General features: G+C 50.8%; 1 protein-coding gene and 1 long non-coding RNA gene across 7 annotated transcripts in view; both read right to left on the bottom strand.

Annotated features, from left to right (window-relative positions):
• Positions 1–24,086, bottom strand: part of ZNF75A (zinc finger protein 75a) — a 56,365-nt gene that overhangs the window by 11,092 nt on the left and 21,187 nt on the right. For 4 of the 6 annotated variants that reach the window (XM_042972365.1, XM_042972357.1, XM_042972358.1 and 1 more), the window contains 4 exons: positions 2,780–2,871; positions 2,369–2,495; positions 844–935; positions 427–553 (listed from right to left, as the gene is read on the bottom strand). In XM_042972365.1, coding sequence (XP_042828299.1) covers positions 427–553; positions 844–935; positions 2,369–2,495; positions 2,780–2,871 — 438 coding nt within the window. The remainder of the gene's footprint in view (positions 1–426; positions 554–843; positions 936–2,368; positions 2,496–2,779; positions 2,872–24,086) is intronic. The other 2 variants (XM_042972361.1, XM_042972359.1) reach the window with 2 other exon arrangements.
• LOC122234750 lies at positions 10,812–14,797 on the bottom strand. Its single transcript, XR_006212684.1, has 3 exons — positions 13,001–14,797; positions 12,449–12,655; positions 10,812–11,253 (listed from the first exon to the last, which is right to left on the bottom strand). It is a non-coding gene; the product is annotated as an uncharacterized LOC122234750 (long non-coding RNA).

Below are 24,086 nucleotides of genomic sequence, written 5' to 3' on the forward strand. Positions count from 1 at the left end.
TAGCTTAAACCAGGAGGCTAAGAGCAGGAGGGAATGAGACATGGCTGTACTCGGGCTACACTGTGAGGTCGAAAGGACACGGATACGTTAAAATGGGGTACAACATAAGATCACCATAAAGAATGACTGTATGCTCTTTCCTTCTAGGAACTGGGTGAATGCTCTTTACTGAGATGAGAAAAATATGAGAATACATACGGGGTAGGAGGAAGAAAAATAAATCAGGAAATCTACATAAGATAAGGAATTTGTACTTGCAAAAAGCCCTCCGAGTGATTTGGATTTACCTCTCCCTTGTCCACACATTATCTAGTTGAGAAACAACCAGTTACTAGAACACAGCCTCTCACAGGAGGACATTCCCAGTAAGCAGAGAATAGGATAGGTTACTCAACTTCTACCCAACGGGAGAGGGAGATTCTTTACCTAGCGAGATGACAGTCTCATAGTTTTCCCGCATGACATCATTGTAGAGGGCCTCCTGAGTGGGATCCAGGAACTCCCATTCTTCCTGGGAAAAATACATGGCCACTTCTTCAAATGTCAACAAGCTCTAAGGAAGACAACGGGCTTCAGCTCAGTACTTGCCACTAGAGAAGCAGCCCTACCATCTGGCCCACGGTAGACCGTGGGCACTCAAGGAATCAATAGCACTTTTTTTTTTTTTTTTTTGTATACTGAGAAGGCAGAAAGGAAAAAGACAAGGGACCATCAATAGACTAGGAGGTGCCCAGGTCCCCAAGGAGAGTATCAGGGCTAACACGCCTGTGAGCACCTGCAGGGCAGTGTGGGTCATGGGCAGCAGGGAAAGGCAGCCCTCAATGGCTGGACTGCACAGCTCACCTGGGATTTAGGCAAGACGAGCTCAGGTGCAACTGTCCAGTCTTTGGCGTTTGTCTTCTCAGAAAAGGCTAAGATCTGATGAACAGGCACAGCTGTGGGTAGAAAAAAGGCAGAGAAAATTTCTCACTACTGTGAACATCCTAACTCATTTCCAAAAGACAAAAGATTCTCGGGCGCCTGGATGGCTCAGTCAGTTAAGCCCCCGACTATCAGTTTCAGCTCAGGTCACGATCTCAAGGTTTGGTGAGTTCGAACCCTGCACTGGGCTCTGCGCTGATGGTTCAGAGCCTGCTTGTGATTCTCGCTCTCTCTCTCTGCCCCTTCCCTACTCACAGTCTCTGTCTCTCTAAATAAATAAAAAAAAAATTTTTTTAATACAAAAGATTGTTTCTTTTAGAACAGATGGGATACGTTTACAAAGTTAAGTGATACCTAGTAGTGACCTTCTCATAGTAAACAAGAATCAAGCATCTACTAATCCCTGAATCTGGTTCCCCAATAGGCTATCTTCAGTATTCACGAAGTCATTAACAGGAAATCTCACTTTTTTTTATGTGATATATATTCTGAGTAGGGCAAAAATTAGAGGTATTTAAATCTGTAGAACTCAGGGGTGCCTAGGTGGCTCGTCGGCCGGGCGTCAGACTTCGGCACAGGTCATGATCGCACAGTCCGTGGGTTCGAGCCCCACGACGGCCTCGGTGCTGACAGCTCAGAGCCTGGAGCCTGCTTCAGATTCTGTGTCTCCCTCTCTCTCTGCCCCTCCCCACTCACACTCTCTCTCTCACTCTCAAAAATAAATCTAAAAAAACATAAAAAAAAAAAAAGAAAAAAAAAAACCAACTGTAGAACTCAGAGTCCATTGTGCCAGAAGAAGAAATGCAAAGGTAGAGATTAGCTTGATGAGTTCAAGCCACAGCAAAATCAGTACGGACAAGATAACTAAGCAGGACAGCAATGGAAGGACATTAGGGTAGGGAGGTGAAGCAGCCACATCTTGTAGGCTCATGGATACCTCAGTAAGGAATTTGGGTTTTATTCTGAGTGTTTATGAAGACATCCTCGAGTTCACAGCAGAGAAATTTCAGGATTGATCGGGACTTTAAAGTCATACAAGGATGAAACATGATTGCGCCCAGACTACACTGCGAAGGTGGAGCCCAAAGGACAGTGCTGCGTTAGTAGTAGGATATGACATATGACAACAAAACCACAGTAAAGGATGACCACATTTTTCGGGCCTGTCATATTGCATGATGGTACCTTGTACAGGGATGGGAAATGTAAAAGAAGAGCACATTTGGAAAGGAGAAAGGGATCAATTATTTTAGGATAAAGAATGAGCACGTGCACTTGAAAAAAGCTCCCTGGGTGATTTGGATTTACCTCTCCCTTGTCCACACATTATCTAGTTGAGAAACAACCAGTTACTAGAACACAGCCTCTCACAGGAGTACATTCCCAGTAAGCAAAGAATGTGATAGATGACTCAACTTCTACCCAACGGGAGAGGGAGATTCTTTACCTAGAGAGATGACAGTCTCATAGTTTTCCCGCATGACATCATTGTAGAGGGCCTTCTGAGTGGGATCCAGGAACTCCCATTCTTCCTGGGAAAAATACATGGCCACTTCTTCAAATGTCAACGAGATCTAAAGAAGACAATGGGCTTCAGCTCAGTACTTGCCACTAGAGAAGGAGCCCTTCCATCTGGCCCATGGTAGACCCTGGGCACTCAGGGAATTGACAGCACATGTTTCTTTGTTTTAAAGTAAGAAGGCAAAAAGGAAAAAAGCAAGGGATCATCAACAGTCTAACAGGTGCCCAGTTTCCGAGGGAGAACATCAGGGCTATCATGCCTGTGAGCACCTGCAGGGCAGCGTGGGTCATGGGCCCGGGGAAAGGCAGCCCTCGATGGCTGGACTGCACAGCTCACCTGGGACTCAGGCAAGACGAGCTCAGGCGCCACTGTCCAGTCTTTGGTGATTGTCTGCTCAGGAAAGGCTAGGATCTGGTGAGCAGGCACAGCTGTGGGTGGAAAGAAGGCAGAGAAAATTTCTCTCACTTCTATGAACATCCTGCCCACATTTCTAAAATACAGAAGATACCAATCCTTTCATCAGAGACAGGACACCTTTGCAAGTACGTGTGGTGTCTTAAATTGACCTTCTCATTGCAAACAAGAACCAATATCTACTGACACCTAGAACAGGCTCCCTGGTTTTAACAAGTGAGTTAATGAAAGAAAAACCCTTTTTAGTCTCCTCTTACGAAATAAATGGTTCTCAATCAGGCGAAAGTTAAACATATTTGAACATGAAGTACTCAGAGAATCCAGTGTAAAGTATATCATTTTTTATCACTATTTTTTTCCTGATACACAATTGTGTTTATATTTGGGCAATTGATAACCTGTTTCTGATCTCAATTCATTCTGTATTTTATGAGGATGGGACGGCTCCTATTTTCTCCAGCTTTCTAAAGAACAGAATTCACGGTGTTATCACCAGAGTTCAGTGGTGTGGACATTTCTGCACCTTGGGCCTATGCCCAACTTCACCCACCACTGGTCCACTGACACCTGGAGGGAAGTGGGACTTGTCATTGCTGAAGGGTCTGTTTATGGATCTACAGTGCTGAGCACCCAGGAAACACTCACAACGTCCTGACTGCACAAGTTCCTATCACATTTCCCAGGAATTAGTAATTATCACGTCCTGCCTTACCCGTCTCACATGCAGGATCAGTTTCTTTATGAGAATTCCAGTTCAGACATTCTTGAAGTTCATGGTGTGGATTCCAAAATTCATTGTGGAACATGCCTATGGGTTGTGAGTCTGCTGCCTTCATCTTGAAGCCCAGGACATCTACAGTTTGTCTGAAGAGCACTCACTCCCTGCCCCTTTTTCGAGCTCTTGGACTGCAAGCTAGAAAGAAACAATGTCCATCTGTTACCAGAGAACTTACTTCTGCTGGGGGTGGGCGGGGGGGCTGATGGCAGAAAGAAAAAACTCAGTAGAGATGTTGAGAAGTATGAGATACTATGGAAGCTGACACACATAAGGAGACACTGGGCCACCAAATTTCCACAGGGTACTGACTATGAAATCTTGGGAAATTACAGACACAGAAAAAAGTTGTGGCAACTGTTAACTCTCAAACAGAGTTGCTCCCACCCTTCTGCAGGCAGCACAGCTCAGGGGAACAGCTCCATGTTCTCAGGGTATCTCGACAAGCTTTCTCCTAGACTTAGATCCCTGCCCTCAGGGGTTTCCTGTTCTGTATCCTTCTAGTTTTCATCCCAATTCCACCATCTTCGGTAACTGAAGCCATGGGGGATCTGGACTAAAAATCACTAAGATGATCTTTGTCCAAAAGCACCGAGAGCAGAAAAAATGTGCATGTCATTAAGAAAGTCACATGAAATTTACTATCTCCTACTCATAATGAGAGAAAAATGAGCAGAAAAATCCTGCCTTACCTTCCCCTTAAAAAATCCACCGCCAGACCCTTTGTCTCCTATTATTCAGGTGAAATAAGGCACAGCTCATTGAGAGACAAACGTCCACTGAGGGCTTGGCCTTCCTAAAAATGGTCACAATTCAGGAAAGGTTGGACAGTGAGAACACTTACAGCTTCTGGCTGCAAGGAGCTTGTCCAAAGATTTCACTCTCGTGCTTCCTACCCCACCTTCCCCATGCCAAGGGGCCATCCGGACAACATTCTGAGTTTCTCTTCAATCTTAACGTGTCATCCCGGTCTCCTGTCTATAGTAAGGGGGTACAACCTCTCTGACCCTTCATGCCGTCGTGAAGATGGAAGCCCACAGTGCATGGAACATTCCACCTTCTCAATTCCACGGTATGCCTACTGGCAGGAGACCTGGGACAGAGAAGCGACACCAGAGAAGGAAAGTAATTAGGGAAAAAGGAGCCTTAGCATCCCCCCAATTAAGCAACTAGATGCTCAACACTCTCCTTCGGCACCTCTTTGCAAGAACTGTAAGAGGGCACCGTGCACACGACTCGTTCCTGCATTTTTAAATCTCTCCCTACTTCACCCAGAACAGTAAAGGCGGACCTTTGCTTACAAAATGTTTATCCAAAGGCAAAGCCGTAAAAGAGGAGAGGAGGGGAGTCGGGGGTGATGAGGGTGACCCTTCAGCCCACCTGCCCTTTCTTCCACGGTCACTGAGACCTCGGGGCGAGGCTGAGGACAGTCTCGGGAGCCTCGCTTTCCCTGAGCGATCCCGCGGGAACGGCGCCCAAATTCGTCCCGGAAGCCACGGTACTCCCCCGTGGCCGGCTCCCGGCTGCCCAGCATGCTCAGCAGGCACGGGCACGCTGCCCAGGCTCGGCACCCGCAGAAGCAGCCGTCTCCGAGGCTGCACCGCCCGGGTGCCCGGCGTCCGGTGACACCGGCCCCCGAGGCGGGAAAGCCCGCTGCGCGCCCGCCCCGCTTCTGGACGCCCGGCCGGAAAGCCCGCGACCACAAGGCCCGCCCCGGTGACCGACGGGGTCCCAGCGCGGCCCCGGCACCGTCTGCGCAAGGGGGGACAGCGACGTGGCCTTTAGAGCCCGAACTCCCCGACGGCGGAGTTCCCCAAGACGGTCCGGCTGTCAGGCTCCCGCCGCCGGGCCCGCCAAGTGCCGCCGCCCTCGGACAATGGCTGTCTCGCCCCCGCCCGGCGCGCAGCGACCGGTGTCCCTCGGGAGCTCCGGGACCGACGCTCCCCCCGCCCCGGGCTCACCTGCAGGTCGCCGCCCTCCGCCCCGCGCCGCTCAGAGGCGGGCCCCGCGAGGCACAGGCCAGACCTCAGCACACGCCCTCACGTCCCCGTCGCCGCCCGCCGCCCATTCGACCCCGCGCTCCGGCCGGAAGCGGAGTGACGCGCTTCCGGGGGAGGGGCTCCGAGCAGCCGCGCCGCGGCCCCGGGCTTCGCGCGGAGGAGGCGGCCTTCCGCCCGGTGCAGCCCTGGCGGCGGGAAAGAGTTAATGCTACCGAGTGTCCCGGCCCGCCGCGGCCTAGAGGGGCCTGTGCGCGGCTCGGCGAGCGGCTGTCGCCGCCTCGCGTCGCCGCTCCGGGAGGCGCTGCGCACCCGGCGGCGCCCGGTGTCCGGGAGGCCCTCCCGGCGAGGGTGCCCGCCCCTGCGCGCGCGGGGCCCTCGGCCTTCCCGGGGCTTGCGTCCCGGTCACGATCGGCGGCCCCCAGAGGGCTCGTCCCTTTTCTGGGCCGCGCGTCCCCCACGACGATTACGTTTTCCTCGTGAGGTAGGTTTCAGCCTGTGAAACGGGATCCATGTGTGTGGTTGTCCTTGACCGGGAAATGGAGGCGCGGCTCGGCCTGGGCCCCACAGGTGACCGACCAGAGCCCCTAGGCTGGGATTTGGGGCCCCTGCGGTCCTGGCGCCCGCCTGTCCGCTACGGCATGCTCCCTGGAGGCTGGGAACCCCCTTTTCATCTGGCCTCCCCTGCAGTCTCTGCCAGAGTTGCCTGGGTAAAATGGGCATTCGTTCCACGGAGAGTTCGGAGTTCGTGAATCCCACCTTTCAGGACCGCAGTATCTCGAGGTGTCGCTGTCTCCTAGTCATCGGGGTTCTCGTAGTGTCGGCCTTCACCAGGCAGCGGGTTACTTACTAGGCGCACGACGTGCAGCCGGTGGTAGAGTCCGCAGGACCAGGTCTCTGATGCACGGAGTCTGGCCGAAAGACTGAGGCACTTTCGCGACCATCACTAGCTAGGAAGAGGGAGCCCTGAGCTGAGCGCTGCGGGATTCCAAGAAGTGAAAGTTGACGCGTGGTCGGGGAAATGGGAAAAGAAATGGGAAAAGGCTTGAGGGATCTGCCCGCCCCCGGGAGTGGGGCCACATCCACACAGAGAGGGAGAGGGAAGAGCAAAGCCTCGAAAGCTGGGAAAGATTGGGGTGTGAGAAGATCGGCGGTACCTTTTCACTAAGTGTGACTGGGCTACATTTGGAGGAGACTTGCCTTAGAAAAGAAGTTCTGGGGGACCTGCGCGGAGTGCCTAGCACGGGAGTGAGGAGATGGCACTGAATAAAGTAACTCCCGGAGCATCCCCGCAGGCTTTCCGAGGGAGCTTCTTTCCAGGGCAGTTCGTCTGGAAGGAAGGTTAAGGTGGGAATGAAAATGGGAGATCAGGTCCAGGCCATGATGTTAGTGGTGCTTTCAGATGGAATCGGGAGCCGCTCTCTGATCCTTTTTGCGTGAGAGAAGAGGATTAAACGCAGGCGGTAAGAAAAAGCATCTAAGTCACTGGAATGTTTCAAAGCAGGTTCATTTCCTTGGAATCTGAGTCAGGTTGGGACTTAATTTTTTCAAGAGCAATTATTCTTCCCAGGCTTTCAGAACCCGTGGACAGCGCTGCTTGAGATCCTCGCCATCAGGCCCAAGGCTGAGCATATAAATGGCAGCATCTGCTGGCGGTGCTCCTGTGTTCTCTACAGAACTTGTGTGACTTGTGCATTTCTACCCAGGGCCGCACATACACAGTCACGGGGGCCTTAGTTGACTTGTGCTTCATATCTGGCCTCAGGATCAGTATTGGCCTTTGTGTTCCTGATGCCAAGAGGGATTAACTTGCCTCAACTCCTCAAGGCAGACCAGGCCGGCCCCCTGGAATGGATCAGGGACGGGAAAGAAATATACAGATGTCCAGGCTCCCAAGATTGTGAGACGGGAATGAGAAACAAAACAAAAAAAAAAACCAGTTGGCTCAGGACTGCACTTAGGCCAACTTTATGACCCACCAGAGATCACACACAGGTAGGGCATGTATCTCCCTGGTGGGAATAGTTAGCTGAAGTCTCACCCGAGGGGAGGACTCTCTGCCCAGAACCCTCACTCATTTGGACCCCAACCAGGCTGTTCAGCACAGGGCTCCCCCAGCCAGGAGGTTGGATGTTGTGAGCAGCGGATTCGATGTATGAACACTTCTCTGTTCTGCTCTACACTCTCTCCCTTTGTAGGTTTGTTTAATTATGTATATTCAGTCTCCCTTTTAATTAAAGCTTTCCTTCACAAACGAAACTATCGTGAATTACTATTATTCAGAACACCCTGCATGAAACTGACAGGCCTGATTCATACCATGGGTACGGAGTTGGAAGCAGAAGATGGGGAGACAAGTGGGAAAAGAGACCCTGTGAAGCTAGAAGAAACAAGGCACAAACTGGTGAATAGTGAATGAGTGCCAGTAACGATTTTCGTAGTTTGAAATCTGGTACCAGAGTTGCTCAACCTTGCTGTGCGGCTCACCAAAGTCCCCAAAGACTTTCCTTTTGCAGTCACACTCCCCTGCATAGATAGGCACTGCTTGAAAAACGATGAAAGTAGAGTTGGGTAGCAATGACAGCAAATACGTACAGTTTGTTCTGAGATACCACACAAGGGCTGTAGTGGGGACGAATGGTTTCGCTGGGTGACTGGCTGGAGATAATGATGCTGCTATTGGATAATAAATTCACTTTTTCTTTCTCCATTTATACTAGTTATCAATGATTAACTCCCTTAGTTATGGCTGCCTTTTAAAATGTTGTTGATCCGTTGCCTGTTCTGGCTACCCACACTACCGTGAACCGTTTTCCTTCATGATTACCTTAGTGCTTCATCATCTCTTGAGACCCAGCCACGCATGAGTGAGCAGCGTGCCAAACATGGCGAGGAGGCTGTGGGTCTAGTTGACGATGTACAGAATGTGTCTGGGCAACAGGTGAGAACAGGCAACTCAGAACCTGGTGAGTTTAGTTACGAAGCGGGGTGAGAAGCACAGCAATCCCATTGCTGGAGACGTGTTGAGAAATGCACAGTAGCCCCCCGCCACCCACTGCAAACTCTTAGCTATCTTGGGTTGGTCCCATGCCCTTCATCTATGGAGAGGATTTTGTCATTTGGTGAAATAATGTACACACTGATACAGTCAGTGGATGTTTAGGGTCCCTAATACAAAAGTTAAAGCTCAGAACAGTTCTCCAAAAGGCCAGGGAAAGGACACTGTCCCTCACTCAGGGGATCAGGAAAATTAGAGTTGGTGAATTAACATCCAGTCTCTCTTGCCGAAAGGTTCCTCGAGTGCAGATGCTATGGTTATGCAGTAAACAAAGTTGTATCAGAGCTGCTGCCGCCGGGATTAAGGGGTCAGTGTGGGATAGCGATGAGTTTCACACAGTGTGCGCTTGTCCAGGTAGGACTAGGTGTGAGATCCGGTCAGTGTCACGATCTCGTACATTTTGGGAGAAGGGAGCCGTGAAAGGCCCAGCACAACGGGAACGTGGCTTTGGTTGTGGGAGACTTGTGGGAAGAAGGCAACTGAGATCACAACCAGAGGTCCAGGAGAGGCACAGCCTGAAGGAGGCGTGTGGGTCAGAGGAACGCCGTAGCCTGAGCACCTCTGTGCTCAACAGGAAGCAGCTGGCTGGGTGTGGAGACGGCATGGCTAGAACAGAAGGTACCGGTGTCCCCGGTGAGGAGGCAGACGTGTCCTTGGGCTGTGGGAGGGGAATTGGCGAGGGGGCGTAGCATTTCACAGGACCGAGGATTGAGTGGTGTTGACATAATGTGCAGAGGGCAGAGAGTGTGGTGGGGACGCATCAGGGACGAAGCTGAGGAAGTTCACGAAGGATCCGTGGCGTCGGGACAATGAATAACACCTGGGATGGCACGGAGAAGGGCGAGCAGTAGCCCGGGTGTGGAGCCAGAGCTGGGACAGGTGAATGGCAGGAACCCCTATGGGTGACGAGTCATCCTGCTCCAGTTCCCCTTGCCCTCTCCCTGTGGTGACAGTCTCTCTCTCTCTCTCTCTCTCTCTCTCTCTCTCTCTCCCGCAGCCCCTGCTGTTTCAGAGCCAAGCTCTTCCCAGGAATGCGGACGGGACAGGAACGTGAGGGATAACGCAGCCATGTGAAGCCTGTCTGGGGCGCGAAGGGCACCGCGAGCAGAGGGGAGGGACAGCGGAAGCTGATGGCACTTGCCAGGACGCAGCGGCCTCTCCGCGCCACGCTCCTCACTCACTCGACAGACAGGACACGTCCTACACGCGGACTTAACGAATGAAGGTGGCTCTGAAAGACACAAGTGGCTTTGAGGTGCCTGCCAGACGGCAGACACTGGGGATTGTGCAGTGAACGGGACAGGCGTGGTCCGTGGCCTGCTGCAGCCTACACGCCATGGGCAAAGAGACGACAAACAAACATAGATACTCCCAGATGAGTGCTCTGCAGGAACGAGCCCTCTGATGTGGTGGAGAATGACTGTGGGCAGCCGGGCAGTGGCACCGCCTCTCCGAGGGGATGTTCACCGTATTGTACGATCACCAGCTCTCTCCAGTTCCAGAACAATTTCAGCCCCCAACAGGAAACTGTCCATTAGGAAGTTACTTCTCATTCTCTCTATGGATTTACCTGTGGTGGAGATTTCACAGAGAGGGTATCACCTTCCGCAACTGCCCCTCTCATTTAGCAGGTTTAAGTCTGTATCACCACTTCCATCCTTTTCTTGCCTCATACTCCCGCACATGAGCAGACATGGCTGGCCGTGTATGTGTCTTACAGTGAACCACCGTGTACGTTTTGAGGCCGTCCATGGCCACTGCTGCCTTTTATGTTTAATTGAAAACTTCCATTATAGGGTACTTGGTGATTATATTTTATTAAAAAAAATTTTTTTAATGTTTATTTATTTTTGAGACAAAGACAGAGCATGAGCAGGGAAGGGGCAAAGAGAGAGGGAGACAGAATCTGAAGCAGGCTCCAGGCTCCGAGCTGTCAGCACAGAGCCCGATGCGGGGCTCGAACTCACGAACTGTGAGATCATGACCTGAGCTGAAGTCGGACGCTTAACTGACTGAGCCACCCAGGTGCCCCGATTATATTTTATCTAAAAATTTTTATTTATTTAAGTAATCTCTGCACCCAGAATAGGTTTCAAATTCACAACCTCAAGATCAAGAGTCACATGCTCCTCAACTGAGCAAGCCAGGCTCCCCTGCTTGATAATTTTTAAAAGCCACCACATTATTGAACCCAAATCCTAGAGGGAAACATTCCGTCTTCACACTGTTTACACTGGCTAGCTTTTATTGATTAAACAGAAAATGGTCTAAGAGGTACATGTGCACAATCAATATCAGTATAAATCTTACCGTTTATTTCTTTTTAATCCTTTGGAAAGTCACTGCTCTCCAGTGTGTGGTTCCCGAGGCTGTGGCGTCTGAGTGTGAAGGGGGTAAAAACTCGCCCTGTGCCAGGTTCTGCTCCCCCTTCTCACCCCATCTTCGGGCTGCTTTGATCCCTAGTTTGGTAACTGCCTCAGGGTCATGCACCTCTGCGTGTTCTCCCAAGTTCCATTAATAAGTCAACAAAACAAACTGTTTCCTTAGAATTCTTGAAGGTGGATTTCTGGAAAAGAATATATTATGTTGGTCTGAGAAAAATAAAAGGCATGAGATACTGTGACAGTTTTAGGACTACTAGGGTAACTGCAGGTGGCAGGGTCAGAGCTTCCCCCTCCAGTAACCTTTTTTTTCTGTAACGTGCCCATAGTGCTTTAGCATGAAGAAACCCTTTCTTGATTAAAGCTGTTATGCCAAGAATCTGCTGAAAGGAGCTTCACACACACAGGCCTCACACACAGAGGCCACTGGCGATGGCAGTGGTCCTCAAACTCTAGTGTGCTCGGACTCACCCGGGGGCCGTGTCCAGGCTCAGCCCCAGGAATTCTGATGCAGTGGATGGGGGCAGGCCCCAGGAATATGCATTTGTGACAGGTTCCCAGTGCTGCTGCTGCTGCAGCACTCAAAGCCCCCGCTCTGGCTGCTCTGTGGCAGCCGCCCTCCAACAGTCTGTTTTCTCGAATAGCCTCCCAGGAACCTTCCCCAGAGAGGGGTCATTGAGACCAGGAGACAGGCTCTGTGTGGGGGACAGCCAGGGCCCAGGTGAGCTGTGCTTGACCCCTGTTGTCTTTAGAGGTTCTCATTTTGCTCACTCTTACCCCCAACCCCCTTCATCTGAAGATGTCAGAGAGGTCATGAGGTCCTTCAACTGGCCTTCCATGCATTGTTTTCTGGCTCTGACACCCAAAGGGAGGTCCACCCAGAGTCCTTGGCCTGGGAATCAAGAGCGAGCTGCCTCTCCTGCTGGCACGATTACAACCTTAATGGATGGGCTTCCACGGGCCAGGGAGTCTGGCTGTCTCAGCACAGATGCTTTTTCCCTTGCCCTTCAGAGCCCAAATACGCATCCGCCAGTCTTTTTCATGGAGTATGTATCATTTTTCTTATGCAGCTTCTTTCATCGGCTTCCTCAGGTGGCCAGTCAGGCTCCAGCCCAGACTCTCCTCTTCTGTCTTTCTCCAGCATGATCCTCCTTTCCTGATAAATCACATTCTGGCCAGGTGCTCGCAACACGCTTTTTTCTCATTTGGGCCAAACTCGGGAAGGCCTTTAGTTAGGCTGTCAAAAATTGAGATCAAACCTGCAGACAGACTGGCAGATGACACAGAGCTGGCCTCCCTACCTCAGTTTTGTCACTGTGTCCAAACATCCAAAAAGGGACAGAACAAGAGAAAAGTAGGTGGAATTTAGGGGATATTTACCTGTGACCACAGGGTTTGGAGCTTGAAAATATTACAACTGGAAAATGAAACTAGGCTATTAATTAGTAGAAGACTGAATCCTATGACGCCTTCCATTTAGGTATTTTTCTTGATGGTGCTTTAATTGTAACTTTCCTCATTCCTGTGTGTCATTTTCCAGAGTCCAGCATGTTTCTGTTCTCTCAGGTCTTAAGATCACGAATGGAACTAAAAACGAGAATCGAAAATGGGAAGATCCAGAGGAGGCAGAAGTGAAGAAGGCCCTTTGGAGAAAGTCTAGTGCCTTTTCTGCCACCCTGAGACCAAGAGAGACAGGAAGGGTGAGCCTATGCCGAGAGAGCCACATAGACGTTCTCCAGATGAGCGTGAGGGGACGGCCCCGTCCCAGGACGGGGGGGTCAGCAGACACTCTGTGCTAGAGAGAAGGCCCGAGCAAATCTGAGCAGAGAAACCTGCTCTCAGGGATCTCTCTGTCGCCACCAGCCAGGCGCCAAACTGGAAAAAGCTCCTAAGTGTCAGGAATGTGGGAAAAGCTTTAGCCGAGGTCCTTACCTTGTTCGGGATCGGAGAATCCACACGGGAGAAAAGCCGGACAAGTGCGGCGAATGCGGGAAAGGCTTCAGCGAGCGCTCCGACCTCACTGCCCACCTAAGGATGCACACGGGGGAGAGACCCTACCGCTGTGGGCAGCGTGGGAAAAGCTTCAACCAGAGGTCCGGCCTCAGTGTCCACCGGAGGACCCACACCGGGGAGAAGCCTTACCGGTGCACCGTCTGTGGGAAGAGCTTCAACAACAGCTAACCACATGTCCTGCACACACTGTCCTCGAGCATGGCCCTTGCGACAGGCCACGCAGGCCAGTTTCCAGAGTCACAGGCTTCGCTCTGGAAGGAAAAAACCAAAAACGTCTTCCGAGAGCCTGGGTGAAGGCAAAGAGATGGGCTTCGGTGTGACCCGTTGGACTTGACCAGAGATGCATGGTGGAGAGGGGGAGACAGGCCGAGGCAGATCGTTCACAGAGGAGCTTTAGAGGCCCACTCCACTTGGGTCTGGTTAAGGAGGAAAGTAGTTAAGGTCCGTGGAAACAATGGTGGAGGGCCCAGCGAGGCCTCACAGGCTCCTCCCACTGCAGGGTGTGCTGGGGCCAAGGCATCGGGGGCAACTGCTGACTCCTTGAATTGTCAGAGGTAGAGGTCACCTCCTCCCTCCAACGGTCTCATGCTCCAGTCCGCCGGGCACAGGAAGGAAGACTGTGCGAGAGTTCCAGACCCTGGCCTGTCAGCTACCCCACATAGTCTGGAGGAGACCGTACATTCATTTATTCATTCATTCGGGAAACATCCGATTCCCTATAACATACCAGGGTATGTAGCAGCCAGACACAAAGCAGTCAGTGGAGCAGACACCGTTTCTTCCAGAATCTCCTCATGAGATCCCTCCAAAGTACCAGCACCCGTGGGCAGCACCACCTAACTCCAACACCCCCACGATGTGACCCAGCTCGGCAGGGCCTGTCTTCCGAGTTGTCATTAATCCAACCTCCTCCCTATGTTCCCCCAACCCCACGTGGAGCGGCTGTTTCCCTCCCTTCCTTCCTTTCACTTCCTACGTCTCACACCTTACTACCCACCTCCACGGACTAACACGGCCTGATCGCCGCACTCCCACAGGAGAATGGATTTGAAGTAGGTGTACACGAGGTAACACCTCCAAGGCTACAGATCTGCTCTCAGGTGTAGATGACCCTCCTGGTTTGGCTCAGCCCCTCCTAAGACCATGAAGAAGCCGCTGTTCCCCCCTGTGTAGGAGATACTGGGACTCTCCGCATGGTTCCTATATCCCTCACTGAAACATCTTAACCACTGACCTCATTTCCTAACGGACAGGATTCTTTTTGCGAGGACTGCTGACCATTCCCATACAGAGGACCCAGTCTTCTCACACCCAGAGAAGCAGGCCAAAGCCCACAGATGCCCTGCTTCCCACTCACCTGCTGTGGTTCCTCAGCTTAAGGAGCCGGATGGGTGGCCAGAGCCAAAGCTGAGCTGGGCCTCTCCGACTCCTTGCCCCACTTGCCTTTCCTCTTGCCACCTCTTCTGGGCCTCTCCCGTGAGGGCGGTGCCTTTCCAGCCTGTGTGGGAACAGCGGGGGACTCCGGGGACCCCGGGCTGGAGCGTGCCCATTTCACCGCTGACCTCATCACACGCAAATCCTCGGCTTTGCCCATCGTCAGCTCCTGCCTCACAGTCCTGCCGCTCACCCCGGGCCCTGCTCCCTGGTGGACAGAGGGGACCGAGCGTTCTTTACTCGTGGAGAACACAGGACTCTAGCAGGTCGCCTCACCTGTCCCTGTGGTAGGGGAGTGCGCCTCAGAGAAGGAACTCTGTGACGCCCTGCTCTGGCAGAGGAGGAAGTTGTGCTCCTGAAGCGGCTCAGGCGTGTTCCATGTACCTGGCCGTTCTAGTGGCACCTCTGGAGTTTCTCCAGTAGTTTGACATTTACTGAATATCGCAAGTAATGCCTGGGTTTCCTGGGAGGCCCCATGCACGCTATCCTAGGTTAGATGTGCATGGAAATTGAGATCACAAGGCTGGACTGTGAATGGGGGTCAAGTCAATTCCAAAACCTTTACTTACACACATCTTTCATTCTGAGCGATCTTTCTGGTGAACACTTTGTGTGGAACCTCAGGACACAGACCTTCTACTGCACGTTAGCACTGGCATGCTTGTCTTGAGGTGCCAGGGGCCAGAGGCCTGGGCCCCCAAGTGGGCAGGCACAGCCGAGGCTTCATTTCACACCCACTACCGCCAAAGCTCCCAGATGTGTCCCCGTACTGGCACCAGAGGAAGAGCTAGGTATTCCGGTAGAGGTTAGATACGGTGCCTAAGAAGCTTTTACAGCTGAAGAAGGTAAGGTGGTTGAAGCAAAAAGAGCCACCAGAGACCTCATGCGTAAGAGAGCATGCTCACACTCGCCCCCTACCATCGAGGTATTATCCACTGGGGGCCATCCATGGGTAGCATCGGGCACTGTCCACCGGAATTCCCAGGCGGGATTGTTTTTAGGAGTCAAGCCTTGACCCAGATACAGGACACAGTTGCAGAAGCTGACACATCCCACATACGGTTGCTAAACTCTGGTTTCTGAGGTGGGCTGGGCACAATGGGGCCTCACCCATGCACCCGGTCTCCCTCACCCTCTCATTCTGGCTTCTTAGCTGCTGCCTCAAAGCTGGGCTCTGGAGCATTTCACATGCATTTCCATTCCTTCTCAACTGACAAGCCACCTGACATGTCCAAAGGTTTTTTTTTTGTTTTTTTTTTTGAGAGAGCGAGCGAGCTCGCTCGCATGTGCCCATGGGGGAAGAGCAGAGGGAGGGGAGAGTCTCTGCAGGCTGATCCTGCCGAAGCTATCACGGAATGAGCCTTTGTGAGGGGAAGACCACATGAAACTGTGAAGCCTACATTCGCAACCGGACATCTGCACCCCGAGCCGCCAGTTTCCCGGTCCCGATTCTGGTCATGACACAACTACAGGGTCATGTCTAGGATGTCACAGGCACTGATGAACTCTCGTCCCTGATCCTTCCTGCCTCTCCCCTTCCGGCCTGAGACTCTGTATCTCACCATTTTCTTCAAAGAGTTGGGCTCCCTTTGAAGGCCCCATGGCCCGCACAGTCTGAGAGGAGTTGTGTCTGGTTCTTCTCTTGGGAAAGCCCCTGGCCGTGGGCTTCACGGGCTCTCCTTATGGGAGAAGCTTTGCGACTCCCCACACAACCACAGGGCTGCCGGCTCTTCTCGGAGCACACACACCATCACCTGGACAAAACCCCATCACTGCCACCTTCCCGTCCCGAGAGAGATCATCCACGGGCCCAGGGAAGAAAGGTGTAGTGTAGATTCCTGGACGGCCAGAGCTAAATTAAAGGCGGTCTGGGTGGCCGGGTAGAACAGAAGGTCAGGAACCCAGAGCCACATCTGGCAGTGGCAGAGAGCACTTCAGAGGCCCATCTGCACAGGGCGGTGCAGGGAAGTCGGTGGCAGCCCCACGCAGAGCCCCGCAGCTGACACCCGGCCGTGCTGCCCTCAGCCCCCAGCTGGCCTCGCTCTGGCCCTCTCCCGACCAGAAATCCAGTCACATCCGTCTGCTTCGGGGAGGACACTGAGGACGCAGCCCAAGTTCTCACAGCTTCCCGGGCATGCAGCCCCTGCATCCGAGGGCAGAGGGTTCTTGGGCTCTGTGTTGCCAGCTCGGAGCCTGGAGCCCGCTTCAGATTCTGTGTCTCCCTGTCTCTCTGCCCCTCCCCCGCTCACACTCTGTTTCTCTCTCAAAAATAAACAAACATTAAAAAAATAAAAATAAAGAAAAGCAGCAGCATAATCAGGTTTCTCCAGCTTCTCCCAGATGCCTGTGCCCTCACCTAGGTAGTCTAGGTCCCTCATCTCACTTTCTCTTTACATAATCCCCTTCTCACCGCGATCCCCCAGCTTCTCAGTCCAAATCCTGCACCCGGGTCACTGCCTTCTCTAGGCTTTCTGGATGACACACCCTCACCCAGGCTCGGATGCCCCGTGCAGAACGGTCAGGAATCGCTTCAGCTCCAGAATCTTCTCCTTCAACGCACCCCGGGCTGCCGCCGTGAATAGCTGGGTTCCCAGAGCTGGATGAAAGCCTCCTGAGGCCGAGCTCTTGCTAGTAACTGCAGTCTCAAGAGCTGGCGGGGTAGCTCCAACTCGCCACCCCCTTGGAGGGGTCAGATCTGCCATCGGCCATCTGAGAGAATGTGAGCAATACAGAGGAATTCACCCCCAACTGATGGTGAACAGTTCCAACAACCTGGAAGAATCACCTCCAGGGAGGCCTCTCTGTAACAAAGTGCAGTCTGGAAAGAGAAAGAGGTGAATGTGAGACTTCATTTCTACCTGATTCTCCTAGTGTAGCAAGAACAGGACAAATGTCTTCTCCCGTTCAAGTCACGCTGGCATACGACAGAGTGATGCTTAATGGAAACAGCACTGCCTCTGACCACAGGCGGATCTGGTTGCCAGCCCGGCTTCGCTCCACGATGATTGAGGCAAATCATGCATCTTTTCTGTGCCTCTTTTTCTCATCTGAGGATAACAATACCTAAGTTGCAAGAAAGAGAAAAGGGTTAGAAATGCTATTTGTAAAGCATCTTGCTCTGTGCTTAGCACAGAGAAGGTGCAGAGTAAATGGTCTGGGGTGGTAGTGAGAGAAACTCCGTCTTACAGGAATTTCTTCAGGGCGCCTGGGTGGCTCAGTCGGTTAAGCATCTGACTTTGGCTCAGGCCATGATCTTGCAGTTTGTGGATTCAAGCCCTGTGTCGGGCTGTCTGCTGACGGCTCAGAGTCCTGGAGCCTGCTTCAGATTCTGTGACTCCCTCTTTCTGCCCCTCCCTTGCTTACACTCTCGATGTCCGTCTCTCTCAAAAAAAACCAAACATCAAAATTTTTTTAAAATGTTAAAGGAATTTCTTTATGACCTATCTCACCAACTGACATGCATTTATAGATTTAACGTCCGTCATTCTCCTGTAAGATGTAAGGTCCTTGGAGAGCAGGGAACGGGTCTGGTCATTGCTGAATCACAGCACCTCCAGTATTGCTTGGAGTGTATAATTATTCTGCAAATGAATGAATGGTTGAGAAAATGTGAGTAAGACTGGTGTCAAAAGAACGGATTAGCTGCCTAGGTGTCAAGTGCTTAAGCATTATGAATATAAAATATGAAAAGTGGTCTTTGTTTCAGATATCTGTTATCTGTCTCTCCTCCTTTTCCGCTACTAACGCTCTAAGCGGGATTTCTGAACCTCAGCATTATTGACGTCTTGGGCTACACAGGTCTTTACTGTGGGTAAGTGGGTAGGTAGGGGTATCCTGTGCATTACACGATGAACAGCTGTGTCCATGGCCTCCACCCGATGTATGTCAGAGGTACTGCCGAGTTCTGACAACAAAATTGACTCCACTGTTACCAAATTCCTTTTTGAGGCAAAGTCAACCCTGCTTAGGAACCTCTGTCTAGGGACAGATCATCAGACCAGACTGGTGTAAGAGTCTTCATCTGGCCTCCTGGTCTTCTACAGAGCAGATCTGGACTTTATTTTCTAAGTTTATATTTATTTGTTTGGGAAGAAAGCACATGACGGGTAGGAGGGGTGGGGGAGGGAGGGAGGAAGAGAATCCCAAGCAGGCTTATTGCTGTCAGTGTGGAGAGCCTGATGCAGGCCTCGATCTTACCAACTGGTATGAACACCTGAGTGGAAATCAAGGGGCTGACAGTCAAGCGACTGAGCCACCCAAGTGCCCCTGGACTTCTTTACTTTCTACAAATCGAACCCAATTATATAACTACTCTGTCCCTAAGCCCTGGAGACTTCCTGTTGCCACTGGTATAAGGGTTAAATTGTAGTGTAGGGCTAACCTGTAGCTTGAGAGACAGCAGCTTTGTGTTGACACTGTAGCTTGAGAAATAACAGCTTTGTTTTGACACTGAAGGTTAAGAGATAACAGCCTTGCTTTACGCTTGTAAAATAGGCTTCCTACTCTTGTAAATTAGGCTTCACCAATTAAGGGAACAAAAGTTCAAAGAAAAGAGCATCAGAGGCATGGTCAAGGAGATCAACTGGTTGCGACTTAACAGCAGAGAGTCTAAAATAATCACCCCATCCCGGAACTGTTTCCAACTCATCTGGGAACTACTTCTTTGTTCTGTTCCCAGGTGATGATAAAACGATGTGGTTGGCTATAAAAACTCTATACCCCAGCTGTTCGAGGCCGCACTCTGATCAAAAGTGTTGGTCCCGATCGGTCGGCCTTGCCTCTCATTGCAATAAACTTTGTTGTGACTGTCACTGGTGCCCGTAGCATTCTGTTTCAGGAGTCGTGTGGACGCAACACTGGGATAAGCCAAGATCTCTGAGTTTACAAGGCTTTCCTCGACATTCAAGGCCCAATCTACCCCTCCAGCCTCACTGTCCACTATCCTATATACATTCTCCAATCAGTACAGGTGAACCAGTCCCAGGTCCTAGAACAAACAGACTCTGGGTTTTCTATCCATAGTGCCTTGGTCCGCTAAACACTTCCTGCCTAGAACACTCTTTTCTCAAGGTCCAACCAGGGGAGGAAGGGTAGCTGAGCCTAGAAACATAGAAAGAAATGCCCTCAAGGAGAGCACCACCAAAAGGCAGGAAGTCCACAGGATGAGTACCCGCACCGGCACCACCACCCCCACCTTCTTGAACCCTCCTCATGCTTTCAACTCTTCGGCCCTGTCTCCGACTCTCTCTCTCCAGGCGCCTTATCTAACTCCACCTAATACCACGATGTTTCTGGCGGGTTTGTCTTCTCCACGAGTTCGAGAGCTGAGGGCAAGGAGTGTGCCTGAGTGGCCTTCTGAGGCAGTAGGGCCTCGGGGAACGAATGTTTTCTCAGCGTAAATCGCAAGGACAAGAGGCTCAGGGCCTTTCAAAGGCCTCTCCCCTGGGAAACGCAGGGACGGGGACCCCGAAGGGAGACGCGCTGGCACGCCGGCTACCTCGTCCCCACGCCTCCCCAGAGGGGCGAGGTCCCGGAACACGGCCAGTCGGCGTCTTCGCGTCCCGACACCCGGGTCGGGAGATGACAGCTATGGGGAGACGCAGGAGCAGCAGCGCCGGGGACCAGAGGAACAGGAAAAGTCAGCTTCACAGGAGCCACTCACCGGCCACGCCACCTTTTCCCCGCGCGCTGACCCAGAAGCTGCCGCGGGGCATGCCGGGACTTCCTGAAGCCGGGACGCAGGCGCAGGGGCTCAACCCGAAAAGAGCGGGACAGAACACGCAAGCGCGGCCTAAAGGACAGTTCGATTTCTCTGGTTTCCGCCTTCTGCTAATGGACAGCAGTCCTCACCAGTAAATGGACAGGATCCTCTTGACGTCAAGCCCCGGGACCAATCACGCTTTTGGAGAGAACCGGGCCCTTGTTAAGGCTCTCCTATTGGTTGCTGTTAAGTGGGTCCGGTGCTTCTGCTTTTTGACTTGGATGGGTTCTCCTTCCAACACTGGTGTTGCTCAGAGCGTTTTACAGATGTGACAGCGACAGTAGTAAGAAAAAAAAAAAAAAAAGTCACGCTAGCGGTATGCTAAGGCACAGTTGTAAACACGTTCATACTAAGTAATCCTAACAACCATCCTATTCTCTCGGAAAGGGTTGTTAACATTAGGCAGGGAGACATAAAGGAACTTCAGGGAGGCAGGATGCACCTACAAGTGGGAGCCCGAAGAAGGGGCAGCGGAGTTTGAGAAAAGAGGATAAGGTGAACATATTCCGGACCTGCCTGGGCTGGATGCCGTGCGTGGAGTCCCACAAACTTTCTGATGTTCCAATAAAAAGCCAGGGACCCAGTCAGGACCCCTCTCACTCTCGAGAGCTCTATACTTGCCCTCAATAAACTCTATCACTTTGCTCACTCCCTTGTCCACGAGATTCATTCTTCGACTCCATGAGAGATAAGGACCAGCGTCTCTCCCACCCTCCTGTAACACTATGAAGTCAATAGTATTACTATTTTCATCCTCTAGAAGGGGAAACCAAAGACAGTTTTCAAGCGACTGTCTACTGACAGAAATAGGGCCAGAACCTGCTTCCAACCCAGTGATATCTTCCCTGTTTCATATCTTAATATTCCACGAGTACCAATCATTGTCGTATTAAAAAGAAATCTCCCCATTCCTTATTTCCCAAGCAACATTCTCTCTCTACAGAGGAAATAACTGTTACTTGTGTGTTTATCTTCCTGTACCTTCATATGCAATTTTGCCCATTTACTTTATCTTGAAGGTTTTCTATTTCAATATATCGAACTCATCTTTCATTTTTAGGCCGTTGCGTTAGTTATATACCATAATATATTCAATCCTTAATCATTACTTCTTTGATAGACATTGAAACACTTTCCTAATTTTCACATGTGTGTGTTATTCTAGATCGGAATATTTCGAATATGTTTTGAAGAGGGAGCTGATGGGTTGAGATGCTGAGTGTGTGGGAAAGAACAATGGTCTGTCTGTGTTTTCTGGCCCTTTCATCCATCCATCATTTATGGAGGCACCTTGAAGGATTAGCACTCCATCAGGATATAAATGGAGGGAGGTGTTATATGATATACACTGATAAACCTTCTTAGGGAAAGCATTCCACTATGATTAAGAATAACACACACGGGAATGCATACTGGTGCAACCACTCTGGAAAACAGGGTGAAGGTTCCTCACAAAATTAAAAATAGATCTACCCTATGACCCAGCAATAGCACTGCTAGGAATTTACCCAAGGGATACCGGAGTGCTGATGCATAGGGGCACTTGTACCCCAATGTTTATAGCAGCACCTTTCAACAATAGCCAAATTATGGAAAGAGCCTAAATATCCATCAACTGATGAATGGATAAAGAAATTGTGGTTTATATACACAATGGAATACTACTTGGCAATGAAAAAGAATGAAATATGGCCTTTTGTAGCAACGTGGGTGGAACTGGGGAGCGTTATGCTAAGTGAAATAAGTCATACAGAGGAAGACAGATACCATATGTTTTCACTCTTATGTGGATCTTGAGAAACTTAACAGAAGACCATGGGGGAGGGGAAGGAAAAAAAAAGTTAGAGAGGGAGGGAGCCAAACCATAAGAGACTCTTAAAAACTGAAAATAAATTGAGGGTTGATGGGGGGTGGAAGGGAGGGGAAAGTGGGTGATGGGCATTGAGGAGGGCACCTGTTGGGATGAGCACTGGGTGTTGTATGAAAACAATTTGACAATAAATTTCATATTAAAAAATAAAATCCAGATTCCTAAGAACCCCTAAACATAGTAAACCAGACTCTACGAATGGAGCTTGGAAATATGAATTTTAAGTAGGGCAATTACATAATTCATTGCCCAAACTGTGACCCTTTTAGGGAAAGGGGGCACTATTAATTATGTTGTAAAAATTGTCATACACCTAGAAGAGTCATAAATTTTATTTTACCGTGATGTGTGAGAATCACTGGCCAAGGTCCTAATCCTTTCATGGTGAGACCCGGGTATCTTCCCTCCTTTAATTAATTCTCTCATAGGCCACAACAAGGACAAGGCCCTGAGCTGATGGGCTGAGCCAGCGGCTACATTGTTGCCATTAGGGTGAGCAGAAGTAGAAGCTGGCCAAGAGTGTGAGAGCAAGGACAGCTGGTGTCCTAGCTAGGTCCTGGCCCACATGACCTCCTGCTACCTTGAGAGATGCTGACTGTGGTCACCACAAATGAAGCTGACAGGACTAGTCCTGGTGGCCCCTTGAATGACCAGGCTCTTCTCACCCAGAGAAGACTTGAAGGTGACTGCAGTCACACAAATTATGCCCCATCTAAATTGGTGAGAAAGAACACGTGTGTTAAGTCAGACAGCCCAGAGCCAACAATAGCCACCTAGGGAGATGTGACACCCTGCCATCTGCCACGTGTCCAGTGTGGCATTGCAGCCTCCAGTTCCTGTGGCTGGACTATTGTATAAAAAAAAAAGAAAAGAAAAGAAAAGAAAAAAGAAAAAAAGAATAACACCCAGCAAGGGTGCCTGGGTTGCTCAATCGGTTAAGCCTCCTGCTTTGTTTCAGGTCATGATCTCAGGGTTCGTGAATTCCAGCCTGGGTTAGGGCTCTGCACTCATGGCTTGGATCCTGGAGCCTGCTTCAGATTCTCTGTCTCTGTCTCTGTCTCTGTCTCTGTCTTTCTCTCTGCCCCTACCCACTTGTGCTCTCTTTCTCTCTCAAACATAAATAAGACATTATAGAAAAATTTTTAAATATAACACTGAGCAGTTTTCACTAAGCACTCCCATAAATGATCTATTTGATCCTTACAATGTTCCTGTCCGCTATTCTATTCATTTCGTAGATGATGAAATTGAGTGCTGGAGAGATCAGATCCACTATCATATCTCATTTGCACAGTACAGCAAAATGCCCAAGCGTCTTGGTTCCTAGCGTCATGAACTTTCTAAGGTATGCTGCTGCCTCTCTATTCAGAGGGCAATGTAACTAGAGCACTACAATGACAGAAAGGAGAGAGATAACAGAGTCTGATCTGGGAAAAAACGACGACAGAGCAGTGCTTCCCTGTAGCTCTAGTCACATGTCTCCTCAGCCACCTAGAAATTTCTTTAGTGCACTCTTAAGGTCCATGTTCCTTACGCTGTAGATAAGAGAGTATGAGTGTATGTTAAGAACAGGAGAGGGGCGGCTGTGTGGCTCAGTCGGATGAACGTCCAGCTCTTGATTTCGGTTCAGGTCATGTTCTCATGGTTCGTGAGTTAGAACCCTGCTCCAGGTTCTGTGCTGAGGGTGCGGAGCCTGCTTGGGATTCTCTCTCTCTCTCTCTCTCTCTCTCTCTCTCAAAATAAATAAACTTAAAAAAAAAAACAACAATAGGATAATGGGGCATTTGGCTGGCTCAGCCAGCAGCGTATGTGACTCTTGGTCTCAGGGTTGTGAGTACGGGCCCCATGTTAGCGTAGAGGTTACTTTAAGATAGAATATTTTGGGGGGCATCTGGGTGGTTCAGTTGGTTGAGAGTCTGACTGCAGCTCAGGTCATGATC

This window comes from Panthera tigris, chromosome E3, assembly GCF_018350195.1.
Source record: "Panthera tigris isolate Pti1 chromosome E3, P.tigris_Pti1_mat1.1, whole genome shotgun sequence".
NCBI lineage: Eukaryota > Metazoa > Chordata > Mammalia > Carnivora > Felidae > Panthera > Panthera tigris.